We start from the raw sequence: 16,508 nt of genomic DNA on the forward strand, positions 1-16,508 counted from the left end.
CCATCTCAAACCTCTCAGGGAACAAAGGGCAAAAGATACCCCCACCAAAGAGTCTACTGTGATCAGAGATTTCAGCCGGCCCGTGGTGGGCATTTTGGGGGGCTGCGATAATGGGGCAGCATGACAGAAATGCCCCTGCAGACGGCCTTTCCCTCCATAGAACCTTCTTCCACGGTCTCTTGACCTGGATTCTGGTGGGTACGGGCCATCCATGGGAAGTCCATGTTTACTTATCCCAAGACACCTCCCATCACCCCAAGTCCACAGAGAACCTTCAGCTCCTGGGAAGTCAGCACAGCCCAGTGCTAGGCGGTCTGGTTCCTAGAGTTACTTGGGAAGGAAGAGTACAAGCGTCCTGAGTGGGAAGGATATTGGATTGCTAGACTCGGAAGAGGCTGCTGCTGTAAGGTCTGCTGATCCAGGTCTGCGGATTCCACAGCAGCACAGGCACTGCTGACAGTTACATGCTGCATTCACATGCGCCTCAGCTGGCCACTTTCTCACCGGCAGCTCTAACCAATGGAGATGCCCCCCCCCCCCCACTCTCCCCTGCAGAGCCCAGTCCGAGCAGGCGGGATTGAGACTCCCCACTCAAACCACTGGGCTGGCGTCCAGCTCCCCGGGCGTGCGAGGGTGGCGAGTTATGAGCTGTTGGAGGAGAGGAGGCGAGGGGAGCCTGCCAGGATCCATCTTCGGAGACCAGGGTGTCTGAGTCATTGGGCAGTCACTGGGGTACACGCTACAGGCAGCGAGGGGCCTCTGCAGAACCCCTGCCATAAGCTTCACGTCGGGGCTGGAGAGAGACGCTGGGGCATCAGGACGGGTAGCAGCCACCTCTACCCACTTCCGGCCTTTCCTCGGTCGTCTCGGCCCCTCTGCCGGCCACTTCACTGCCTGTGGCCGGAATGGATCTCGCAGGCGGTCCCCATGAGGCTTCGCAGCCACTGGCAGAAGCAGAAGTCCCAGCACCGCTGTTGCTCCTGCCTCGAATGTTACCGGAGCGGGTTTCGCTGGTGGAGCACCGCCCAAGCTCAGCCAGAGTCTGGCGGGTGCTGCACCTGCAGCCAAGGCGAGGGCGCGCACCGGGCCGCCTGGTCATCCTCCACACGTGTGACCGCAGCCCGGGCGTGGCGGGGACCAGCGGGGGGAGCAGCAAGTGTGATAGCGCAGTGTTTCCCAAACTTTTGACATGTGTACCCCTTCTATAATTTCCGTAACGCCGAGTACCCCTCGTCCTCATGAGAACGTAGAATTAGGCGCAGCTAAGCACGGTGCAGTGCATATCCCCACCAAACTCCGGTGCAACGCGCACCCCCACCAAACTCTTCCCATACCCCTGGGGGTACGCGTACCACACTTTGGGAAACTGTGATAGGGCATGCAGCCACCGCAGTGAGGCCCAGGTTCTGGGTGGGCGGAGAGAATATGGGGCCAGGGTCCCAGAGTGGATTTGCTCTATCCATGGCCTCTCCCTGCTCTAGGTCAGTGAAATCAAGCTTAAACATTAAGCGTTTACACTTATCTGTTCTCAGAGGACAGTGACTCCAACACACTATCCCCGTCCCACTTCCTCTCCCCATACTGTGATCATCCAACTGTCCTTCAAGGTTCCAATTGCCATGAGGATCCCGGGACCTGAATCCTCACTCCGATTCAGGATGTCTGGCCTGTGACACTGGCCCAAGGGGCTGAGGTGGACATGAGGCCTGTGCCTGGGTTTGGGGGAACTGAGCCTGCTGCAGAAGCCCCAGGACACTCTGTATCGTTACCTGGGGTCCCTGCTCCGTGTGTGCTGTGTGGCCGTGCAGACTCCTTCTTCCTGAAACTCAGCCACTCAGGTGCACAAGTGGGCGCTGTGGCTACAAACAATAGATGTCATGGTGCCCGAAGCATTCATGCAACTCCTGGCATGAAGCGACTTAGGGACGCTGGTGCCAGTGGTAGGACTGAGCCACTGCCAAGGGATCCTCTGATGAGCCCCTCCAGATGCTGTCCCCTAGCCTCGTGGCATCAGCCTCATACCCCATCCCCGGAGGGCTTAGAGAGGGGAGGGGACCACATACCCGTGGGAGCCGGGAGTGACTGAGTCAATGGGAGCCTATGAGGGGTGGGTGGGCTACTTTATGATAGCACCCCCCCCCCCCCCCCCGTCACCTTCCTTCTGCTGCCAACGCTGCTCCCAACCAGTTGTTCTAGGGGTGGGAGGGCACTGAGTAAGTGCCCATGAGCTGTTTTCCACCAGAGTCCTCTTCCTCAAGCTCCCTCCCCTTTTCCTACAAGCCAGGCCAGGGAGCCCGGGCACAGGCTCCAAGGCCCCCATCCCAGCATTGGGGAGAGCCGGAGAGCAGCAGGGTATCAGCCCAGTCCAACTAGCTCAGGAGTCTGTGTGCACTGAGTACATGGCCCCAGATTACTTAGAAATGGACAGTGCTATACTGGACCCCTCCCACCCCCTCCAGCCACCTCAACTAATTGACCTGCACCTGCTCCCCCTGGAAGCATGAGGCAATGCCCCCACAACTACCCCAAATCAAGTCCCAGAACCAATTCTGGAGGCAAGGGTGAGAGTCTGCCAGGTCCATCAGACAGATGGAAAGTGAGATGAGGGAGAGAAAATGGCAAAGTTAGAATGCATTCCCATGTGTTCCCACAACTGAGGGGTTCTAAGGCACAGGCACCCCGTAGGGTGACCTACAGAGGCACTGAGCTGCCCCTTCGGGACGGCTGCCCACTCCGCCACTTCCAGGGGAGGAAGTTCCCCAAGAAGTTAGATTCTTCTGAGAGAGAAAATTCTAGAACACCATCCCTCCTCCAAAAAATCCTACAAATTTCTGGGCTTTTCTCAGCCAAAGCTGTGATCCTCTGTTTCCCTGCAAAGTTATACGGCATCAGTCCAGAGTCTCAGGGGAACCAAGCTGCCACCCTTCCTCTGATGCCTCCCACAGGACCATCCCCCCCAACCCCCCCCCCCACCACCACCACACACACACACACCTGCAGTGCCTGCCTGTGTCTCCAACAAGCCACAGAACTAACCCTCAGCTCCAAGGCTGAACTTCTGGGACCTCAGTGCAAGAAGGATGAAAGCATCTTACCTTTGGTGTCCCCCCAAATTGATGTGCCACCCCCTTACTCCCTAGATTGCCTCTTCTAATGTCAGCCTCGTGCGTACACAATCCTCCCTTGCCCATGCACGGCAGAGCTCATGAAATCCTCGTTTCTTATTTACTCTGTCTGCAGAACTGACTGGGCCCCTCATTAGAGGTGCCTTGCTTGGTCAGCCCGAAAAGGTCTTAGGCCCATGTATTCCCTCATCCTACTGTAGGGGGCCGATGAGTAACAAGAATTTTAGGGGAGGGCAGCCAAAGCTGCCATGGAGGAAGAGACCCCTATCCCTGCCTGAATGCCCCATTCTGCTACTTACCACAAGGAGCCTGTTTGCAAACGAACGTATTTATTGACAACAGAACTGCCTGAGAGAGTACGGGGCCCGTGATACCCCCCGAGGTGCTATGGACAATTGGTGTCTGGGGTCTGTGGGAGAGGTGGGTCGGTGCAGTGAGAACCACTGGGGCCTGCGTGATCAGAGACAGGGTCTAGGGGGCCAGAAGGGGGGGTGGGAGCTGCCGAGGAGCCTGAGGAGGAGCTAGGTCGTGGCTCCCCCTGGCTCATCTGCAGGAGGCCAGTGAGGGCGATCAGCTCAGGCCCACTGAGCCAGGTGGTGCAGCAGCCAGGGGACCGGGAGGGGTGGACCTGGGGGGACATGATCGGGGGTGGGAGCCGCAGCTTCAGAGAGCCCATCACCTGAGGAGAGAAGAGAGGGAAGTGACTCCTCCCAAGCCCTGCAGGAAGGCTGAGATAAGGCCAGGGCGGGAAGAGGGCTTACCTGCTGAGGGGCTTCAGACAGGTGCAGGGGAACTCGCTGCCCAGGGGGCAGCAGAGGGTCTGAAAGAAAGACATCTTCGCGGCACATCACCGGGAATCCTAGGGAGAAAGGCTGTTAGGGTGGCAGGCTGGGTTTCCCATCCCATGGACCTCTGCACTGGTTCCCTAAGAAGCTCACGGAGCCTGAGTCCTGAGTCTGCGGGGACCAAGGCAAGTTACCTGCATCCCTGGGCGCCTGCTCCCCGTTCTGATGTACTGCTGCAGAGGTCAGGCGTCCGTGGTCCCTGCCCGAGGCTGCCTCATACAGCGGCCAGAAGGAGGGATGACACAAAGTCCGGCTTGAGAAAGAGGCGCCGGAAGCACAGCTGGGTCCCTGTAGAGGGTCAGGAAAGATCACTGGAGCATGCTTGCCCCACCCCGACACCAGAGCCATAGGCACCCCTACTCACCCACACCAGCTGAGAACCAGCGTTAGCCTCGTAGTTGGGGTCCCATGGTGCCAGCGGGGTCATTCTTGAAGGGGCCATCCCCCAGGCCATCTGGGGAGAAAAGGGAACTGGGGCGGGGGGGTAATTTGAGATTAAAACGGGCTCAGGGGTGGGTAAAAGGGTATTAAGGCGTGGAGGTGGCAAGGCCCAGTCCCTACCTGGGGTTCCTGGGTACTGCTCCGCTACGGGGCCTGAGCGGGGCACGGCCGGCAGCTGCTCTCTGCGGATCCAGGAAGGCCTTCGGGGCGGGAACTGAGGGCTGGGAGGTGGGAAGGTACTGAGATGGTGCAGTCACAGCGCCCCCACCTTCCCCGTCCAAGTCCCAAAACCTCCATGGCAAGGTCAAAGGTGCCATTGTTCGTATGGCCCGCTGGGAGTCTGCGCACTGCGGGACCCGCCACTCCGCAGCGGGCTTTCCAAGTGGCTCCGGCGTGCCGCGCCCTCACCTGTGCTGCGGGGGTGTACCCGGCCCCCCCAGGGCTCTCTCTCCAGAGTTCCACACCTTGCGGGGGTCACCGAGCGGCGAGGGGCCCTGTTCCTCCGGCGCCTGCTCCTCGCCGGCGTCCCACCGTGGAAAGGGCCAGGGCAACATGCCGCGTCTGGGGGAGGGAAGGCAGGCCCGCACCTCTGCGCCCTGCCCCTGGCGGCCCAGGCCCCCCACCCGGCCGCCTGGCCCTCCCTGGCCCCCCTCGGTCCCGGCCTCCCGCAGCGCCGGGCACCACCCGGTCGGTCCGGTGAGTCCAGGCTGCCCGCCCACCTCGCCACCTCACCCACCTCGCTGGGCCTCGCTGCGACGCCAGCACGCAGTGCGTTTCCGGCCACGTGGCGCGCGCTCCCGCTGGTCCCGGGGACGACGGGGGCGGGGGCTGCGCGGCCGGCCTGCCTTCAGGGGGTAGCGCCGAGCAAAGGTCGCGGAGAACCCAGCTGGAATGGAGGCGAACCCTTTCCCACAATGCATTGCTCCCACCACCTTCCTTCGCAGACACAGAGACCAGCGGCAACTTAAAGAGATCTTCCAGCTTCTTTATTGCACTTGACACAACATCCGATGCCCCATCTTCCATCCCAGACCCTCAGTCACACTCGGAGGAATCCAGGCTCCTTGCCGAGCAGGCCCGCTTCCAACCCAACAACGGGGTGCCTGAGGAACAGGGCCAGCGAGGGCACCCTCACCAGTCCTCGCTAGGGCAGAGCCCAGGCCTGGCTGTCTTCTGTTCCTGGATCCCAGGCCGGCCGTGGCCCTGTGCCCCTACCTCAACCCTAAGACTGCTCCAGCAGTGCATGGACGACAGCAGCGATGTAGGGGAGGCCCCTTCCTGGGGCCCCCTCCTCTTCCAGGATGTGGTGGGGCTGGCACAGGGACTCCTGGGGGGGAGGGGCCCAGGTTAAATCCCCCTGCATATCTTCCTCGGGGCTTCCCAGGCCTGGGCAGAGGGCAGGGTGGGAGATACCCTAAAGGAGCCTGGTCAAAGGAAGCTGACAGGCTGGCCCTTAAAAATGTAGGCGAGGTCAGGGCACCCTGGACATGACTTGGGGACAAATGAGATGCAAAGAAGCTGCTAGCAGATAACACAAGGGAGATGACACAGGGGCCAAGGCTCATAGGGGAGGAGCGACCTGTCATTTCCATAGGAAAACGCTGGAGTAGGCAGGCTGGCACAGAGAGCCCGATGGGTACTGCCAGGACTGGGCCTGGCCACAGTAGGAGCAGACGCAAACACACACACACACAGGCAGCCACAGTCTGTACAATTTATACATGAGATGGGGACCCAGACTGGGCCTTGCATCTCCTACAAATATAGAGTTCTCTCTACAAAATATAGATAATTTAGCCCCCTATATCGGGGGTGGGGAGAAGGGGGTGGGAGAGAGTGAAAATAGGAGAGTTAAGATCCACCCCTCTGGGGGAGCAGAGCGCAGGGCTGGGTGGGAGAAGGCACCGTCAGCACTGAGATGGGAGGGGCCAGAGGCGGGGGGCCCAGGGTCTGGGGGTGCCAGAGTGGGGCCTCTGAGGTCAGTGTTTGTGAGGGGAGGAGGGCTCACTAGTGTCTTTGGTAGGGGCTGAAGGCACCACCGGTGGGCAGGGGGTTGCACAGGAGTCATAAATAGAAACGGGGCAGGGTGGTGGGGGGAGGGGTGACTTCAGGTCCTAGGAACCCAGGAGCCGAGTGTAGACGACACAGAGCAGCAGCATGAGGACCACGTAGAAGAGGATGAAGCCGCCCAGACCAGAGGGGGGCCGGAGCGGTTGGGGGGCCCTACCCCCCACCCGCTTCACGGCCTCCAGGGTGGTCCACAGCCCCTGGGCGGTGCCCTGGAGGAGATCCGAGGGCGAGCACAGGTCAGCCTGGGAAGGGAGAGTAGGGCAGATGGACAAGGACAAAGGGCAGACGTCATCAGCAGCAGCAAGACAATTCTTCCCACCCCCTGCCCTCACATGCCAGGGCCGGAGCCACGCCAACATGCAGGGTGCAGGGAAGAGGCATGCAGGGAAGGGAGGCATGCAGGACAGGCATTTCTTTCTGGGGAGCACATACTCCCTGGAAATGGAACCCTACCATCATGCAAAGGGTCCACCTAAGCCCAGAATGCTACCACTCTATAGACCAGCCCCAGGATCCTGGGATCAACCCCCCATACCTCAGGAACCCCCATTTTTCGACAAGCTTCTAAGAAACTCTCCACATTCTTCCGAGACTTGAGGGTACTGAGTTTTGGCTGGGGGTGTGTGAGAAAGGAAAAAAGATAAGAGATTAAGGGAGGGCCATAGGAGTCCCCTGTCCCATTCCCTACTTCCCACCCTGGGCCCCAACTCACCACAGCAGGTGAGGGCACATGAATGAAGGGCACGGAGCGGGGCCTCAGCTGGTTGGCCAGCTGACAGAGGATGACGCCGTTGGCCAGGGCTTCTGCCAGGTCCTCAGGCAGAGGCCGCTGCAGCCGCGACTCAAGGACCTAAAGGCAGGGAAGGGAGGAGGATGGGGGATGAGACGTCAGAGTCAGCAGGGAACTCCGGCCTGCATCTCCCGTCCTCAGCCAAAGCAGCAGGGCGGACAAAGAGGATATTGAGGGCGGCCAGGAAACCAGGAGGTGCCATGCTGAGCCCTGGCCCCACTCGGGCAGACCCGCCTCTTACCTGGCGCAACTGAGCCATCAGCTCCTTCTCGTCCAGAAGCTGGGGGGGTCGCCGAGGTCTCAGGACAGAGTCTGGTGAGGAGGGACCTGGGAAAAGGAGGGGGTGGGGCTGTCTCCACTACCACTGCAGACTTCATACTGGATTAGTGTCTGGCACACACATCTCCTGTCTGTTTGTGGGATTTTCAACACAAAGAGACAATTGACCGGAGAACTCGCAGGCCAGGGGGTGAGTGCAGCCTGGGGGTGAGTGCTGCCTCAGCACTGGGTTAGCGCCGGGCAGGGGAGACCCACCTGAGCCGCTCTGAGAGGAAGAACGGAAGAGGAAGCTATTTGGTCTCTGGATGGAGCCAAGTGGCCGAGGAGCAGGTGCTGTCACTGGGAACAGAGGCAGCGGAGACATCCCCTCAGCGCCCCACTCTTCTCTCAGGCTCCCCCTCACCTACACAAGCCCCCATCCTCTCCCCAACGCCCGTCACACCTGGTCCACTGGTAGGAAGGGGCTCCTGAGAGGCGGGGGCTGAGACAGGAGCTCCCTGTCCCCCTGAAGCTCCCAGCTGGGTGGCACTGGACTTGGGCATGCCGCTGAGGAGACAGACGGGAGTGAGAAGGGATGGCCAGGGGAAGATGTGCAGGGAGAGGGCTCAGGGAGGGGCAGTCTTGGGGGACACATACTTGTATGTGGCCTGAGTGGACAAGGCTGTAGCTCCTCCACCAGGAGCCCTGACCCCCAGCTTCTGAAAACTAGAAAGTGAAGGAAGAGAGGTGGGGTCAGCAGGGGGCTGCCAATCCTGAGGGGCTCATTTCCACTCATTTCCAGGCCCACCAGCTGACAGCAGCTCCTGTGCCCACACCTGTCCTTCCTGAGGGCCCCCCACACTCCACTCTGCTGCTGCTGCTGCTGCTGCTGCTTCCGCTCACGCTCCTGCCACAGCTGCAAAGTGTCCGGGCGGCGCCGTTCCTCTCCAGACGGTTCCTCCCGCCTGAGGGGCAAAGGCCGGATGAGAGGGGGACAGTAGGTCCGAGAAGAGAGGCGGTGCAAGGAGACTGAGCAAAGGAAGGAGGTGCCAGCTCAGGTGGCTCTGGTACCTGCTGCTTGGCGGCCTCTCCCTGTCCCCTGCTACAGGGCTTACTTCCGGCGGCTGCTGCTCCTGACGAAAGAACAGCAGGAGGAATGAGGGAGCCCTGACCTCCAAGCCTGCACTGCCCTCCCTCCAGCTCTCCTCTCACAGCAGACGGACGGCGGACAAGGCCAGCCCCTCACCTTGGCCGCCCCTCGCTCTTCATCCTCCCCTGGCACGTGGCTGTCAATGAAGTCAATCTGCTCAGGGTCTCCATCAGCTGGAGAGGCAGGACACGTCAGCAAGTAGATGGGGGCCTTCAGGCTCGCCCATTCCCCTCGGTCCCAGGGCCCCTGACACCACACTCACCACAGCCATCCTCCTTCCGCTCCCTGGGCCCCCGAGGCTCCCGGGCCAGCTCCGATATCCGGAACGACAACTCCGAGAAGTCATCAGTTGACTGTAAATGCAGAGGTGCAGAGATGGAAGACAACTGGGGACTCCTGGGCTCAGGGCCTTAGGGTCCGCTGCTAAGCCGGCCCTTCCCCAGGATGCATGGGCAAGGGAAGGAAGAAGACAGCTCCAGCGCCACCTGTCACTCTGAGACTTAGAGGTAAAAGGCAAAGGGCCCTGAGATCACCAATGTCCCTTGGAAGGGAGGCACTCACCTCATTTCCAGACCACCTCTTGCTGCCACTGTCCACACTGTGGAAGCCTGAGTCCAGCCCGCCATCGTACCGACGTCCCGGAAATAAGTCCTCAGCTGGGCTGGGGCCAGCCAGAGAGAGCCGGTCAGTCCTATACTGGGCAGCAACCCCCGGCCCATCCTACCTCTGGGAACCATGGGGATACTGGTGCCAGCAAGGGGCGTTGGGGATCCAGGCTGCCTTCCCACACCCTTACTTACCAGGGGCTGAAACTCGGGGGGCGGGAAGGGGCCAGGTCCCCCAGTGCCGCGCCCCCACGCCGCCCAGCCTCTGTTGACAAATATTTGAAGATGTGAAGTTTCCCCTTCAGGCAGATCTGAGTGGGAAGATGAGCACGAAAGGAGTTAGGGAGAAGCAGGGGGCATCCGAGATCCTACTTGGCTACTAAAGGGACCCACCCACACTCCCACGCAATCTCAACCCTGTCTCCAATGTCCGCCCCAGGCCACCTCTTACCTGGGCAGGCGGGCTTTGCAGGGGGTTGCTGTCCAGCAGAATGACCTGCAGGTGCCTGAGGCGGCAGAAGGAGACCGGGATTCGGGAGATGCGGTTACAGGAGAAATCCAGGCGGACAAGAGGAAGGTCCCCCAGCTCTGAGGGCGCATGAAGATAAGTCAGGAGAAGGCCCAAGGGCTCACTTCCTCTACTCGCTGCTGTGGCCTGGCTGTCGGAGGGCACTATCTAAGAACAGTCTCCCTGCTTCTCTTCCTGCTCAGATATGGCCACCTTCATGCCTCCCTCTCCCATTACTTCAGCTCATGCCCATCCCAGGTGCTTCCTCCATTTCTCCTTCCTGCCCACTCCCCACTCCAATCACCTCTTCTTTCTCAAGTGACCATCAGAAGTCCCAAGTCAACCCAACGCTGATACCATGTTGCTCAAAAACTTCCCATGGCTTGCAGCTGGGCTTGCAGCTGGGGTTGCTGAGGGTGAGTGAGCTGTGCCCCACACAAAGGCACCCAGGCAGGAGGGGCCGCAATCCCGCCTGCGCTCCACTAGCCAAGCCGTGCCCCTGGGGAGACCGTGCTCGCCCATAGGCAGCGGTACCTTTGTCTGTTCTGGCTCAGCCCACGTTCCCATCTCACTGCCCATCCTCACACCCCATCAAATAGCCCTCCAGCCCCTTGACTTCTGGGCCTTTCCACATGCTGTTTTGCTCAACGAGGAGAATGCCTTTGTTCTGTCCACACGGCTTTCAAGGTTCAGCTCATCACCTGCTCCATGCAATCTTCCCAACATTCCGTTGGAATTCATTGCTCCTTCCTCTGTGTCCCCAGGACATTTTGCTGGGGTCTCTTTTATGGCCCAGACAGAGCTTATGTGTAGCCCTGCTGACTTAGAAGAGGGCCAGCACAGGCGTGAGGGGAAGCCCCGAGGAAACGGATGACCACCTGACGCCTGTCTCTTGTTCTTCAAAACCAAGGCTAGCCTGGCACAGGTCCTTTCTGCCGAGCACTTTCTAACCGCATCCATGCTGGACCAGGTTTACCCCCACCCACATGCGTTACATATGGGGTTTCCTCTGCCGAGGCTGTAGAGGGTGGAGAACTCCTTCAACGGTCAACCCCTACTGCACCTCTGAGCAAAACCTTCAAGTTCCCCAGCCGAGCCAGTGCCTCCCTGTGTAGCTCCTGCAGCTCTCTATCCTGTTCTAGAACTTCCTCCTGCTTCTCTCCCATTAAATTAAGATTTAATTAAGCCATCACATTTTAAGAGATGGCTCCAAATATCACTCACAATTACCTCATCCCCACCTAAAGCACAGGGAACATATAAAACAATGCGGGCTGAATAAAAGGTGTGGCTGCTTTGGAGCAGAAGCTATCAAATGTTGGGGTGCATCACAATCAGCTCATTAAAATGGAGCTGGCTGGGCTCCAGCGGTGGCCGCACTGATTCAGGCTCCCTGGGGAGGAGGTGCAGGGCACCGCCTGACGCAGGTGAGTGGTGACACGGGATCACCTTAAAGGCCCCTCTGACCTTGAGTTTCTACGGGGTACCGACACACTCACCTCCTCCCCTTTCTGTATCTTTCCCCACATTTGTAAAATAGAGCAAATAGCCCATGTCTGGCCAGCTTCAGAGGGTTGCTGGACAAGAACAAATAAAATAATTTAGTTTGTTTGATACCATACAAAACCCTGGTCAACTAAGCATTCTTTTCCTGTGGAAGATTCCCTTTCTCTAACTTTTCTCTAACTTTTGTCTGTCTCTCTCTCTCTCCTCCCCACACCTCCAATTCTTCATCTTCCTTACCCTCAGGCAGGGTGCTGAGCTGGTTCCTCCGAACGTTGAGGTCCCGCAAGGAAGAGAGGCTGCACAGCTCGGTGGGGAGGGACTGCAGCTCATTGCTGCTCACATCCTGGAATGAGGAGAGAACTAGGAAGCAGCCACAAGACCAGGAGTGTCTCCTGTCTCTGGCCACCTCCTTTAGTCCGGGCCTCACCCCTAGGGCACATCCTGCCTCTCCTTCACTTCTCCCCCCAGAGGTCCCCAGGGCCTGGCTCTCCAGTCCCTCTCCTCCCCCTGCTCCCCATTCTCACAAGCTGCCGAAGGCTTCCCAAGGTGCTGATGTCGGGGGGCAGGGCCCCCAGTTTGTTGTTGCTGACAATGAGAACCCGCAGGGGCAGCTGGCAGATGTAGGGCGGCAGCGAGGACAGCTGGTTTCGGCTGTGGAAGGAAGGAAGGCAGTGGGTTCACTCCCCGGGCAGAGCACCCCCGTGTGGCCTCCTCTAAAAGTCTCCCGGAGGGTCCCCCAGGGTACTGTCCACTGGTGCTTGGGCGGAGAAGGACAAGCTGCACCGCCCGCTGGCCCGGCCTCCTTACCTGAGGTTGAGGTAGGTGAGGGCTGTGAGATTCCCCAAAGCTGGGTTCAGGCATCTCAGGCAATTGTGGTAGAGGCTCAGGCCCTCCAGGGACACCAGCTGGCATGCTGCCTCTGGCACCTCGGGGAACCGGTTCCGGGACAGGTCTAGGGGAAACGGGGGTCAGGGGAGAGCTGTGGAGAGGCCCAGCCTGGACAGGACCACCTTGAACTTCTCCAGAGCCAGGTGCCCAGCCCTCCACCTTCCCAGCAGACCTGAAGAATCAGGCCTATAAACTGGGCTTCCTGGAGGAAGAACAAAGCCTTCTGCAAACTAGAGCACATTCCAAGAATGGCCAGAATGGCAAAGGCCTTGGGGTCACTGGCCGGGAGAAACTCAGACTAGGGGTGTGGGGACAAGCCAGGGATGCTGCCTTCAAACAAACAAATGAAGGTTATACTGGAATGGTGGCTGGATTCTATAACTCCTGTGGTTTCCTGTTGCTCCTCGATGCCAGGAGAGACGGAAGGCAAAGATCACAGCAGAGTGCTAGTACTCCAAAGAAAACCACAATGTGATGAACTGAGAGGCTCAAGGTAAGAATATGAACAATCTCTGGGAGAGACCACTGCGAAAGCCCATCCTTCATCCGGGGTCCTAACTCCCAGCCTCGACCTGCGTGCAGTCCGGGGGAAACCAAGGGACATTAAAGCCTGGCTGTGGAATTAAGGCTCCCAGCTACAGACAACGGTTTTTCTTTTTCTTTTCTTTTTTATATATTTTATTGATTTTTTACAGGGAGGAAGGGAGAGGGAGAGTTAGAAACATCGATGAGAGAGAAACATTCATCAGCTGCCTCCTGCACGTCCCCTACTAGGGATGTGCCTGCAACCAAGAAACATGCCCTTGACCAGAATCGAACCTGGGACCCTTCAGTCCGCAGACAGACGCTCTATTCACTGAGCCAAACCGGTTAGGGCAGGACAACGGTTTTTCACCAGCTCCTGGGAACAGAAAACCAGGTCCAGGATCTATGAAGTCACAGACTCCCAAGGACCAGGGAGGGCTATCAACCAAGCTGGAGGTGGGAGCTAGAGTCCTCTGGTCCCTCCCATCCAGACACACTTTCTTCAGGGCTCACCCATTCCCGCCCTCTTATAGCCCTACCAACCTTCTTCTACTTCCTCTCTTATTGCCCAGACTTCAAACAATCACCCCCTTTGCCTGTGTCTTGAACACAGCGACTAGTGGAGAAGATGGGAGGGAGGGTTGAGTCCTTTAATGCCGCTTTAACTCAAGTGGTGGCCTGCCAGTGCAATGCAAGGACTCAGGCATTTCAGGGTCCCATCAATATGGAGAACTCACTGCTTAAACCTCTATGCCTGAGTTTATGTTTCCTCTGCTGGCCTGTATTGGGAGGGGCCCAGAGGCTGCTGGGGGAAGTCCTGACCGGCAGTACTTGGGTGAACTTCTTAAATGGTCTTCCCCAGGGAAAAGTGAGCAAAAGCGGAGGGGAGGAGAATCTGGGATATAGCCCCCAAGGAAATGGGTCTTGTGACAGGAAATGAATCTGTCAGGTTCTGTCTCTGGTGGGCCTTGTGTTTGCCTGAGCAGATGACAGCCTAATGCCCCAGAAATCATTCTCTCTCCCTCTCCGCTCTCAACCTCGGGGCACACAGACCTGTCACAGGAAAAGACAGTTACAGACAGGGTGGGAGGACCAAATGCTGTCCTCCCACTCTCACCCTCCACCCGCCTGCTTTCTCTGCATCCACCAAATGTGTGCGCACACACGTGTGGATGAAGGGAGAGAACAATTTATGATGGGGTAGGCAGGTAGCGGGGCCAAAAGCTAGGAGCGGAAGGGCGCCCAGCAGGAGGAGGGAGGGCACAGAGGCACAGGATGTGGTCTGTGAGAGAATGAGCTGCACTTCTCCTTTGTGAAAGTGGCCCCTCCTCCCATCTCAGGAGTCATCCTGCTATCAGGCACCAGGAATGAAGTCCAAGGGATATCAGGGGCTTACGCCACAGGTAACATGCACAGAAAACACTGTTTCAGAAAGAGCTGGGAAAGCAGAAGTTCACACTTATTCCAGCACGAGCGGTGAAGCTTTTAGTCTGGGTTGGAGGGCCAGGAGGTGTGGAGGGCAGGGTATGGGCAATACTGTGTTTCTGTCACTTCCCCTTTCCACCCTAAGCTACAGGCACCCTGTGTGAGAAGAGGGGACAGAAAAGAGAGTTCTGAACAAGATAGACCCCGCCTGGCCTAGAACCTGGGCCCTGAAAGCTCTGAGAATCCCTGCATGGAGAGCAGGCAGAGCGGGGTTCTCAGAAAGCTGAGATTTCCCCGCTTCACCACATAAGCTCTCTCACAAGAGAACTGGCTGCACCCTGAGCCAGAATGCCGGGGGAGGAGACTGGGAGGGGGGGAGCCAGGAGGATCAGGGAGTTCTTGGTAGTTTTCCCCAGGAGTCCACTCACTGAGACAGAGCCCTAAGGAAGTAAAGAATAACATTTGGTCTTTGTCAAAAAATAAGCAAGGGGGAGGGGAAAGTACAGACACTGAGTGTCGCACAGCTGCTGAGGTCAATCTGGAGCTTGGGGGTTAGGAGACTCGGGGAGACAGAGAGGATGGCTCCTGGGGCTCACCCAGTCCCTGAACTCTCTGCGTAGTGGGCAAGTTAGTTTACCCCACAACCCAAGAAAAGTGGAAAGGTTTAAACTGGCTCTCCCCAGGGCAGTGGGAAAGAGTATGTCCGTGCCCACTTGAGTGTTTGCAGGTGAGCAGGCACCTGCTAGGTGAGAAATGCAGTCCAAGGGAGGGTCAACAGAAGGACACTCTCATCAGTCCCAAGTCCCACCCTGGGCTAGGCTGGGGTGTGGCTTCGGGAATGCAGTCCTCCTCCCTTGTTCCAAACCCTGCACACACACACACACACACACACACACACACACACACACACACAGCTGCCAGTCCAAGGTCGTCTCCAGAGCAGCTGAGGCCTGACTCACCTGTCACAGTAGAGTCCCCCCCAAACCCCACCATCAACAGACACCAGGCTGTAGGAAGCATGGTTAGAGGGATCCTGCCGATGGGGAGTGGAAGGACAGTCAGACAGTCTCTAGGTTTCCAGCACTCCTAGCAAGGAGATAAGATTTCCTTCCTTTTAGCAACTGCCTAAGTCTCTCTCCCCTGGGGAGGAAAGCAGAAGCAGAAATGGGAATTCTAAAGTCCCTATGAGGTCATGGGCTCCATAGTGACCTCACACACGCAGGAAGGAGAAGGAGTCTCAGACAAGGGGGTCAGGACTGAGGAAGAATAGGGGAGCAGAGAGGGGAGATGAAAAGATTTGTTCTTTCCCACAGGCTGGCGGCGGGGTGAAGAGTGGAGAGGGGCTGGGACCTTAGAGGGAGAGTCTGCCAGCAAAGTAAGCAGAAACACTGGGTCGCTAGGGACAAATCCATGGGAAGGAGGTCCTAAGTCTGCTCCGAACGGGGACAGAGTTGCAGACGATGTGGAGGAAGAGAAAGGAGTCATTTAGAAGGGTTCACGGGGGCTCCTTGGTAGAACGATCAGAACTGAAGTTGAAAAAACAAACAAACAGGCAAATAAGCCAACCAGGTAAGAGGAGGGGCCATTCTACAGGTGCGTCAATATGCAAATAAGGAGAAGCGGAGGGGGGAGGGGACCACAACATTCGGCCAGGAACGCCGGGCTTTCCAAGAAGACGAGAAGCGCGTTCACTGTCCGGTAGTTCTTAAGGCGGGAGGGGGTGATCGCAGACCTATGCAGACCCGCGGGGCGGACACGCCGGCGGCCGAGCGCAGCGCCAGACCCCGCGACCCCGGGAGAAGCAAGCGAGGGGGCGGGGCGATGCAAACGGGGGTCCCGGGGGCGCTCGGCCCGGGGCACTCACCGGCCTGGGTGATGTCTGACAGGTCGTAGCTGCGGGCCGCGCCCCGGGGGAAGTGCTTCAAGCGCCGGTTAGACAGGTTCAGGGTCCCGGTAGCCACGGCCTCCTCGAGGGCCCGCTCTGCACTGCGGCTCCCGGGCAGACCCGGGGACCCTGGGACGGAGGTCGTGGCCGCCGCCTCCTCACCACCGGCGGCAAATGAGGCCGCGATCGCCGCCGCCATCCGCTCCGGGCGGCTACCGTGGCCTGACTGACGGGACCGGCCGTCCCTTCCCCCCCTCCCCTCCTCGGAGCCGCCGTAGTTACTTCAAGGGGGAGGAAGTGGGACCAGAGATCCGGTGGACCAATCGCGGCCCCCAGCATCGGAAGTGGCTAATCAGAACCCGCCGGGGGGGTGGAGACTCCGGCGCCGGAGTGAGGCGAGAGAAGGGAGGAGGACTCGAATGGAACTCTCGCCAACGGCTGACGCTTTAGCGGGGCTCACCCCGTGAGACCGCATCCAATCACACTG

General features: G+C 58.8%; 2 protein-coding genes across 3 annotated transcripts; both read right to left on the reverse strand.

The window, feature by feature from the left end:
• Positions 1 to 3,445: 3,445 nt before the first annotated feature.
• SAP25 (Sin3A associated protein 25) lies at positions 3,446 to 5,437 on the reverse strand (the record flags this gene model as incomplete). Its single annotated transcript, XM_084880954.1, has 7 exons — positions 3,446 to 3,804; positions 3,887 to 3,984; positions 4,105 to 4,258; positions 4,335 to 4,441; positions 4,532 to 4,632; positions 4,820 to 4,972; positions 5,148 to 5,437. 7 exons carry the CDS (start codon positions 5,435 to 5,437, stop codon positions 3,511 to 3,513), a joined length of 1,197 nt encoding a protein of 398 aa, XP_084737080.1. The 3' UTR covers positions 3,446 to 3,510.
• LRCH4 (leucine rich repeats and calponin homology domain containing 4) lies at positions 5,380 to 16,331 on the reverse strand. Of its 2 annotated transcripts, none has more exons than XM_084880953.1 (18): positions 16,001 to 16,331; positions 12,106 to 12,250; positions 11,823 to 11,949; positions 11,536 to 11,641; positions 9,736 to 9,872; positions 9,480 to 9,595; positions 9,241 to 9,340; positions 8,942 to 9,032; positions 8,776 to 8,852; positions 8,601 to 8,662; positions 8,366 to 8,494; positions 8,187 to 8,255; positions 7,993 to 8,096; positions 7,806 to 7,889; positions 7,513 to 7,598; positions 7,194 to 7,331; positions 7,017 to 7,094; positions 5,380 to 5,738 (listed from the first exon to the last, which is right to left on the reverse strand). In XM_084880953.1, exons 1-18 carry the CDS (start codon positions 16,218 to 16,220, stop codon positions 5,634 to 5,636), a joined length of 1,974 nt encoding a protein of 657 aa, XP_084737079.1. In that variant the 5' UTR covers positions 16,221 to 16,331; the 3' UTR covers positions 5,380 to 5,633. The 2 variants fall into 2 exon arrangements, with proteins under 2 accessions (XP_084737079.1, XP_084737078.1); XM_084880952.1 differs by having other exon boundaries at positions 5,380 to 6,723.
• Between the last annotated feature and the right edge of the window lie 177 nt (positions 16,332 to 16,508).

The sequence above is a fragment of the Pipistrellus hanaki genome, assembly GCF_964339955.1.
Source record: "Pipistrellus hanaki genome assembly, chromosome: 4".
Lineage (NCBI taxonomy): Eukaryota > Metazoa > Chordata > Mammalia > Chiroptera > Vespertilionidae > Pipistrellus > Pipistrellus hanaki.

Bases quoted from the DNA above. Each gene is read 5' to 3' on its own strand.
- LRCH4 (XM_084880952.1), bottom strand. From the start codon at position 16,220: ATGGCGGCGGCGATCGCGGCCTCATTTGCCGCCGGTGGTGAGGAGGCG. The intron at 9,596-9,735 runs GTAAGAGGTGGC...CTTCCCACTCAG, and splicing joins TGCAAAGCCCGCCTGCCCAG to ATCTGCCTGAAGGGGAAACT. The intron at 8,853-8,941 runs GTGAGTGTGGTG...CTGCCTCTCCAG, and splicing joins GCGGAAGGAGGATGGCTGTG to CTGATGGAGACCCTGAGCAG.